Consider the following 9,747-nt stretch of genomic DNA (forward strand, 5'->3'; position numbering starts at 1 on the left):
TTTGTTTCCCCGTGGGTTTTTTTTTTTTTTTTTTTTTTTTTGCGGTACGCGGGCCTCTCACCACTGTGGCCTCTCCCATTGCGGAGCACAGGCTCCGGACGCACAGGCTCAGCAGCCATGGCTCACGGGCCCATGAAGCTAATGTAGGAAGCCCTACATTAGCCTTTTAATTCATATATTTTTATGACTGAATGGACATGGATGAACTGTAATACACTTAAATTTTATGAAATTGAGTCACACTGTAACAGGTCTATTATAGGGGAATTTAATAGCATTAAGAATGTCTTATAACAGAAGCCCGTATGTTATCAATAATTGGATGTGTCATGGTATCATTTGGAATTATATCCACTCTTAGGAGACATAAGGTTACTGTGTTAATCCATTTAAATTATTTTTGCACTCTCTGGACGCAGAAACTCTTTACCTTTAAGCAAAGCTGTCAGGATGGCTAAATCAATGTCCTGGTGTCCTTCTGATCCCATCCGAAATACTGTAATCTGAAATTTGAGACAAGGTGACCATTAGCAGTGCATTTTTTCTCTCAAGAGAAATTAAATCAATGAGACCATATCTGAACACAGACTATCTTAATATCTATAAGGTAGATTCTTAACCACAGGAAAAGCATGCATACCAAGAATTCAGTTAGAGGGGTCTGCAACTCATTAAGAGGGAGATGCCTCAGTAGCCTCCAAACAGAAACCAACTTAGATAATTCATTGATTATGGTTACAATCTCTGAAACCAGAGACCAAAGAAAATGTCCCCTTCTACCATTTCAGTTTTAGAATTAAAACTTTCCAGATTTGCAAAAATGTGTAAGCTATAATTTAAACTATGAGTTGAGAAATTAAGTGTTTAAAAATAGCTAGTTAGTATGCCCTTCAGTAAATGGCCCCACTATGTATGCATGTGTGTGTGCCCCTGTGTGTTTTTGTGTATATGCACATGTGCAATATAGCCATCACTACACTCTCTCCTCAGCAACAGTTATTCAAGGGTTTCAATATTGTGATGCCTCTAGATCCTTCAATCCTCTCAATAACCTTAAACCTTCTAGAGAATGACTTAGTATCCAGGTTGTAAGAATGAAAAAGCACACAATAAAATAACATTTTTTCCTCTTAATTCTGGTAAGAAAAGTATACTCTGGGGATGAATGATGGGGAGAGTACAGATGTAACAGTGAAGGGTTAATACATGTTGGATTAATATGAAGTCCCCACATCATGCTTAACAATAATGAAGATTTTTTTTCCAAGTCAGATGGAAGCTACTTAAGGAAGCCAAAAGGTTATTTGAATATATACATTCGTTGAATTACTACTGTACTCAACTGCTTTAGACTTCGTTTCTTTATCTGTAAACTGGGAAAATAATAGGGCATCCCTGTTTCTAACCACATAGGAAGTAAACTTTGTAGGATTTGCTAATGTATAATTCTAAGTTTTGCCACCATGATGAAGAGAACAGGTACCTAGAATCACGGTTAAACTGTCAATTGCCTTAGAAATCCTCTAGTCCACTATCCAGAGACAGAGTATCAGCAAAAAGTTAGAAGAACAGCTATGACTGGAACCAAGAACAGAGATGAGAGGTAGTTCTTCTCTGTTCTGAACTCAGATAGAAGTGCCTTAATTGGGAAGAAAACTTCAGGTCCACTGGAGAAAGAACCAAGGGGCAGAAGTGGAATTTTGGCTAAATCTTCAACTCTTTAAGCCAGGGCTGGCTAGGGTTTGAAAGGTATTACCGTGTGCTGAGCTGGCAGAAAGCTGCGGACTACCAGGATAACATCTCTCATTGTTTTAGAAGAATTCAGAAATTAGGCAACAAACGGAATTCCTTAAACATCTGACCTACTTGTTCTTCAGATGCCTAAATTTCACTGCCTAATTAGAGATCCCATTTCAGATGCAAATCCTTCCGAGGTAGCAAATAGACAAATTTACCCTGAAATATAAGAGTATCAGGTTTTCTTAGGAACAGCTTTGAGGAGGGGAAAGGAAGGTTTACAGTGTGGAGCTGCTAAAGGATTTCAGGGTGGGGGTGGTGGAGACGCAGATATGTGTGCTGTTGTTTGTCCAGGAGCCTGAAATAGGATTGTACTCTGGGGCTTCACAGATTTTCTGGAAAACTGGTGTGGAGGGGATGGCTGTCCACCTGTCTGTGGCACCCCATCCCCACGGTGTGCTTAGACTGAAGTACCTAAGGATCCTAGAAAGAGGGAGAGGAAGCACCAAAGGGAGGCTGGAGGATCCAAAGATGAAATTTATTTCATAATTTTCCCTTGAGTTGACCTGAGATATTATGTCTCCACTACTCTAAACTTTTTTTTTTTTTGCGGTATGCGGGCCTCTCACTGTTCTGGCCTCTTCCGTTGCAGAGCACAGGCTCCGGATGTGCAGGCTCAGCGGCCATGGCTCACGGGCCCAGCCGCTCTGCGGCACGTGGGATCTTCCCGGACCAGGGCACGAACCCGTGTCCCCTGCATCGGCAGGCAGACTCTCAACCACTGAGCCACCAGGGAAGCCCTACTCTAAACTTTTTAATTTGAAATTAAAATTTAAAAAATATCACTCAATTTATATGTCTTAGGAAAAAAAGAGAAGTCAAACAAGAAAACCAGAGTCGTCTTCTTCTACCACCCCTGGTGTTGGCAAAGATTCAGAAAACCAGGTGTTCTTACTCTTGGTGGGGATGTGAATCGAAATAGTAGTTTTGGAGTATGATAGATTGATATAAAATTCCTTGGTTTTTATGTATTATTCTTTAACAGCAATTAGCAAAATATTATTTGCTAATATTTTATTTAGCATCTTTTCAACTATGTAAGTGAGGTTGGTACATGTCACCATTCTTGCCTAGTTTTGGTATTAGAGTCGCACTAACTTTTCAGTATGAATTGGTAATCTTTTAAAATTTACTTATGCCCTAGAACGGTTAGCGTAACAAAGGAATTCTCCTTCCGGCAGGTTTAGTAGGACGAAGCATTTTTAAGGATAGATCACTGATCTTTATAAATTTTTCAACAGTTACTAATCAGTTTAGATTTTCTGCTTCTCCTGGACTCAATTTCATATATTCTCCTATGTTATCAAACATTTCATCTAGATTTTCAAATTTATTGATATACAGTTGTACACAGAATTCTCTTATTACTTAAAAAATCTCTTTTATGTATAGCATTATATGGCAGCTTTTTTGATTCCTCTTTTTCACTTCATCAAAATCATTGTCGTATCAAAGAATCAGGTTTTCATTTTATTTATTTTTTTATGATCATAACATACTTTATCTACTGTTCTTTTTTGATTTGTATTTTATTTTTTATACAGCACTTTATTAGTTATCTATTTTATACATATTAGTGTATACATGTCAATCCCAATCTCCCAGTTCATTCCCCCCCTCCCCCCCCACCACTTTCCCCACCCCGCTTTCCTCCCTTGGTATCCATACATTTGTTTTTGTTCTCTTGTGTCTCTATTTCTGCCTTGCAAATTGGTTCATCTGTTCCATTTTTCTAGATTCCACATATATGCGTTAATGTACAATATCTGTTTTTCTCTTTCTGACTTAACCTCACTCTGTATGACAATCTCCAGGTCCATCCACGTTTCTACAAATGACCCAATTTCATTCTTTTTTATAGATGAGTAACATTCCATTGTATATATGTACCACAACTTGTTTATTCATTCATCTGTTGAGGGGCATTTAGGTTGCTTCTATGACCTGGCTATTTTAAATAGTGCTGCAATGAACACTGGGGTGCATGTGTCTTTTTCGATTATAGTTTTCTCTGGGTATATGCCCAGTAGTGGAATTGCTGGGTCATATGGTAATTCTATTTTCAGTTTTTTTAAGGAAACTCCATACTGTTCTCCATAGTGGCTGAATCAATTTACATTCCCACCAACAGTGCAAGAGGGTTCCCCTTCCTCCACACTCTCTCCAGCATCTGTTTTGTAGATTTTCTGATGATGCCCATTCTAACCAGTGTGAGGTGATACCTCATTGTAGTTTTGATTTGCATTTCTCTAATAATTAGTGATGTTGAGCAGCTTTTCAAGTGCCTCTTGGCCATCTGTATGTCTTCTTTGGCGAAATGTCTATTTAGGTCTTCTGCCCATTTTTTGATTGGGTTGTTTTTTTTAATATTGAGCTGTATGAGCTGTTTATATATTTTGGAGATTAAATCTTTGTCCATTGCAAATATTTTCTCGCATTCTGAGGGTTGTCTTTTTGTCTTGTTTTCTTCTTCTTCTTCTTCTTTTAAAAATTTATTTTATTATCTTTGGCTGCCTTGGGTCTTCATTGCTGTGAGCGGGCTTTCTCTAGTTGCAGCAAGGGGGGGTTCCCTGCGCTGCAATGCGTGGGCTTCTCATTGTGGTGGCTTCTCTTGTTGCAAAGCATGGGCTCTAAGCACTTGGGCTCAGTAGTTGTGGCACACCGGCTTCAGTAGTTGCGGCTCGCGAGCTCTAGAACACAGGCTCGGTAGTTGTGGCACACAGGCTTAGTTGCTCCACGGCATTTGGGATTCTCCTGGACCAGGGCTCAAACCCATGTCCCCTGCATTGGCAGGCAGATTCTTAACCACTACGCCACCAGGGAAGCCCCTTGACTTGTTTATAGTTTCCTTTGCTGTGCAAAAGCTTTTAAGTTTCATTAAGTCTCATCTGTTTATTTTTGTTTTTATTTCCTCTACTCTAGGAGGTGGGTCAAAAGGGTTTTCATTTCATTGACCAATATTATTATTTAAATTTGAAGTTACTATTCCCTGTTCATTCATTTCTTCTACTTTTGCTTCCTTGACTGCTCTTTTCCTAGAAGTTGACTTCTTGGTCAATTTATTTTCATTCTTTCTTATTTCTAACAAATACCTTTAAGATTATGTATCTCACATGTTTTCATATGCATTATGTAATTTTCATTCACTTTTAAATATATGTAATTTATTTTCTCTTACTTAAAATTGTTTTTAACAGAGCGCATATGTACATATATATGTAACATTTTGTAATTGTATTATTTTCTTTGAAAGAAGTGTTTATTCTCTATTTGTTGGGTACAGAATTCAATATTATATATAGATTACATACTAATTTTTGATTTAAATACTCTACATATTTACTTGCTTCTTATTTCTGAGAGGCATGTTAAAATCTCCTATTTTGATTATACATGTCACAATTATTCCTTGAAAGCAAACACTCTTTGGTTTGTATGTTTTGAAGCTTCTTATAAATGTATAAAAGGTTTGTGACAATCTGTTCTTGGTAGACTGAACTTTTAATCAGCATATAATATCTCCTCTTCCTATTTAATGCTGTTGCTTTGTATTATATTTTGTTTTATATTAATATTGTAATTGTCACACATACACTTATGGAGGATTAGGATTTGTCTGGTATATTATTCCATCTGGTTATTTGTCACTTTTCTGTGATCACTTTGTTTTAGGTGTGTATCTTATAAACAGCAAGGCTAGATGTTTTTTCTAAAATTCAAATAAAATTTCTCTCTGAAAGGCAGAAAAGAATTCAGCTACGTTTAATAAGATTATTGATTTTTTTGTCTTATTTCTTCCATCTTACTTTATGTTTTCTGTTTTCTAGATTTTCTTATCATTTCCCTTCTACCCCTTTCTTTTCCTTTAAAAATATCATATATTGGGCTTCCCTGGTGGTGCAGTTTAAGCATCCGCCTGTCAATGCAGGGGACAGGGGTTCGATCTCTGGTCTGGGAAGATCCTATGTGCTGCAGAGCAACTAAGCCTGTGCGCCACAACTACTGAGCCTGCGCTCTAGAGCCTGTGAGCCACAACAACAGAGCCTACATGCCACAACTACTGAAGCCCACGTGCCTAGAGCCCATGTTCCGCCAACAAGAGAAGCCACTGCAATGAGAAGCCCATGTACCACAATGAAGAGTAGCCCCTGCTTTCGGCAACTAGAGAAAGCCCATGTGCAGCTACGAACACTCAACATAGCCAAAATTTTTTAAAAATTAAATAAATTTTAAAAATCATATATTTGCATAGATAATACATACACATGGCAAAAACAATCCCAAGAGTATAAAGAGATATATGGTGAAAATTAAGTATATCACTTCTGTCTTCAGTTTTCCAGTACCCCTTGACAAAGGCAACCAGTATTATTAGCTGTAGAGATGCTCTACACATATATGGACAGAAATGCATATGCCTCCCTTTCAAACAAGTGGTGGCAAGCTTTACATAGTAGTTTATACTTTGCTCTTTTACACTTGACAATCTATCCTGGAGACCACTCTATTCAACCATGAAGAGATGTGCACCCTTATCTGCTTAGTGCCTAATGTTTCACTACATACCTGTATTTCTATTAATGAACATGTGGGTTGTTTCCAATCTGTTGTCATTATTAACACCACTGCAGGGGATACCCTTGTGTACACATGGCTGTAGGATAAAGTTAGTAGATACAGAATTTCTTGGCCCAGTTAATCTGAGAGAAGCTCTTTAATTCATTACTCTGATTCTGCTCCTAGGCCTCTCCTGTTTTCTACCTTTATTTTGATCCTATATGGTAACTGAAATAACTTTTAACTTCAAAGTATATATTTTTTCCTATATTTGGAAACTCTAGTTTCTATACCACCTTCTTTTATTTTTAATTAGACTATAGAGTTTATTTGGATTTCACCAGTCTTTTTTAAACAAATTTATTGCAGTATGATTGCTTTAAAATGGTGTGTTAGTTTCTGCTTTATAAAAAACTGAATCAGCTATACATATACATATACCCCATATCTCCTCCCTCTTGCGTCTCCCTCCCACCCTCCCTATCCCAACACTCTAGGTGGTCACAAAGCACTGAGCTGATCTCCCTGTGCTATGCGGCTGCTTCCCACTAGCTATCTGTTTTACATTTGGTAGTATAAGTCCCTGCCACTCTCTCACTTCATCCCAGCTTAGCCTTCCCCCTCCCTGTGTCCTCGAGTCCATTCTCTACATCTGTGTCTTTATTCCTCCCCTGCCCCTAGGTTCTTCGTAACCTTTTTTTTTTTTTTTACATTCCATATATATGTGTTAGCATATGGTATTTGTGTTTTTCCCTTTCTGACTTACTTCACTCTGTATGACACACTCTAGGTCCATCCACTTCACTACAAATAACTCAATTGCGTTTCTTTTTATGGCTGAGTAATATTCCATTGTATATATATGTGCCACATCTTTATCCATTCATATGTCAATGGACACTTAGGTTGCTTCCATGTGCTGGCTATTGTAAATAAAGCTGCAATGAACATTGTGGTACATGACTCTTTTTGAATTATGGTTTACTCAGGGTATATGCCCAGGAATGGGAATGCTGGGTTATACGGTAGTTCTAGTTTAAGTTTTTCAAGGAACCTCCATACTGTTCTCCATAGTGGCTGTATCAATTAACATTCCCACCAACAGTGCAAGAGGGTTCCCCTTTCTCCACACCCTCTCCAGCATTTATTGTCTGTAGATTTGTTGATGATGGCCATTCTGACTGGTGTGAGGTGATACCTCATTGTAGTTTTGATTTGCATTTCTCTAATAATAAGTGATGTTGAGCAGCTTTTCATGTGTTTGTTAGCAATCTGTATATCTTCTTTGGAGAAATGACTATTTAGGTGTCCTGACCATTTTTGGACTGGGTTGTTTGTTTTATTGATATTGAGCTGCATGAGCTGCTAGTAAATTTTGGAGATTAATCCTTTGTCAGTTGCTTCATTTGCAAATATGTTCTCCCATTCTGAGGGTTGTCTTTTCGTCTTGTTTATGGTTTCCTCTGCTGTGCAAAAGGTTTTCACTTTCATTAGGTCGCAATTGTTTATTTTTGTTTTTATTTCCATTTCTCTAGGAGGTGGGTCAAAAAGGATCTTTCTGTGATGTATGTCATAGAGTGTTCTGCCTATGTTTTCCTTTAAGAGTTTTATAGTGTCTGGCCTTACATTTAGGTCTTTAATCCATTTTGAGTTTATTTTTGTGTATGGTGTTAGGGAGTTAGGGAGTTCATTCTTTTACATGTAGCTGTCCAGTTTTCCCAGCACCACTTATTGAAGAGGCTGTATATTCTTCTCTCCCTTATCAAAAATAAGGTGACCATATGTGCGTGGGTTTATCTCTGGGCTTTGTATACTGTTCCATTGATCTGTATTTCTGTTTTTGTGCCAGTACCATACGGTCTTGATTACTGTAGCTTTGTAGTATAGTATGAAGTCAGGGAGCCTGATTCCTCCAGCTCCGTTTTTCTTTCTCAAGATTGCTTTGGCTATTCAGGGTCTCTTGTGTTTCCATACAAATTGTGAAATTTTTTGTTCTAGCTCTGTGCAAAATGCCAGTGGTAGTTTCATAGGGATTGCACTGAATCTGTAGATTGCTTTGGGTAGTACAGTCATTTTCACAATGTTGATTCTTCCAATCCAAGAACATGGTATATCTCTCCATCTGTTTGTATCATCTTTAATTTCTTTCATCAGTGTCTTATCGTTTTCTGCATACAGGTCTTTTGTCTCCTTAGGTAGGTTTATTCCTAGGTATTTTATTCTTTTTGTTGCAGTGGTAAATGGGAGTGTTTCCTTAATGTCACTTTCAGATTTTTCATCATTAGTGTATAGGAATGCCAGAGATTTCTGTGCATTACTTTTGTACCCTGCTGCTTTACCAAATTCATTGATTACCTCTAGTAGTTTTCTGGTAGCATCTTTAGGATTCTCTATGTATAGTATCATGTCATCTGCAAATCGTGACAGTTTTACTTCTTCTTTTCCGATTTGGATTCCTTTTATTTCTTTTTCTTCTCTGATTGCTATGGCTAAAACTTCCAAAACTATGTTGAGTAATAGTGGTGAGAGTGGGCAACCTAGTCTTGTTCCTGATACTAGAGGAAATGGTTTCAGTTTTTCACCACTGAGAACAATGTTGGCTGTGGGTTTGTCATATATGGCCTTTATTATGTTGCGATAAGTTCCCTCTATGCCTGCTTTCTGGAGAGTTTTTATCATAAACTGGTGTTGAATTTTGTTGAAAGCTTTTTCTGCATCTATTGAGGTGATCATGTGGTTTTTATCCTTCAGTTTGTTAATATGGTGTATCACATTCCTTGCATTCCTGGAATAAACCCCACTTGACCATGGTGTATGTTCCTTTTAATGCACTCTTGGATTCTGTTTGCTAGTAATTTGTTCAGGATTTTTGCATCTATGTTCATCAGTGATACCGGCCTGTAGTTTTCCTTCTCTGTAACATCTTTGGTTTTGGTATCAGGGTGATGGTGGCCTCATAGAATGAGTTTGGGAGTGTTCCTCCCTGTGCTATATTTTGGAAGAGTTAGAGTAGGACAGGTGTTAGCTCTTCCCTAAATGTCTGATAGAATTTGCCTGTGAAGCAATCTGGTCCTGGGCTTTTGTTTGCCAGAAGATTTTTAACCACAGTCTTAATTTCAGTGCTTGTGACTGGTCTCTTTATATTTTCTATTTCTTTCTGGTTCAGTCTTGGAAGGTTGTGCTTTTCTAAGAATGTGTCAGTTTCTTCCATTTTATTGGCATATAGCTGTTTGTAGTAATCTCTCATGATCCTTTGTACTTCTGTAGTGTCAGTTGTTACTCCTCCTTTTTCATTTCTAATTCTATTGATTTCAGTCTTCTCTCTTTTTTTTCTTGATGCGTCTGGCTAATGGTTTATCAATTTTGTTTATCTTCTCAAAGAACCAGCTTATA

At 37.7% G+C, this 9,747-nt stretch overlaps 1 protein-coding gene across 3 annotated transcripts in view; it reads right to left on the minus strand.

Moving 5' to 3' along the window:
• The window catches only part of TRPM3 (transient receptor potential cation channel subfamily M member 3), a 122,693-nt gene extending 122,195 nt beyond the window's left edge, over positions 1 to 498 (minus strand). For all 3 annotated transcript variants that reach the window (XM_007446058.1, XM_007446057.1, XM_007446059.1), the window contains exon 1: positions 431 to 498. In XM_007446058.1, coding sequence (XP_007446120.1) covers positions 431 to 488 — 58 coding nt within the window. In that variant the 5' untranslated portion in view covers positions 489 to 498. The remainder of the gene's footprint in view (positions 1 to 430) is intronic.
• Positions 499 to 9,747: the final 9,249 nt, after the last annotated feature.

Source organism: Lipotes vexillifer, unplaced genomic scaffold (assembly GCF_000442215.2).
Source record: "Lipotes vexillifer unplaced genomic scaffold, Lipotes_vexillifer_v1.1 scaffold1335, whole genome shotgun sequence".
Lineage (NCBI taxonomy): Eukaryota > Metazoa > Chordata > Mammalia > Artiodactyla > Lipotidae > Lipotes > Lipotes vexillifer.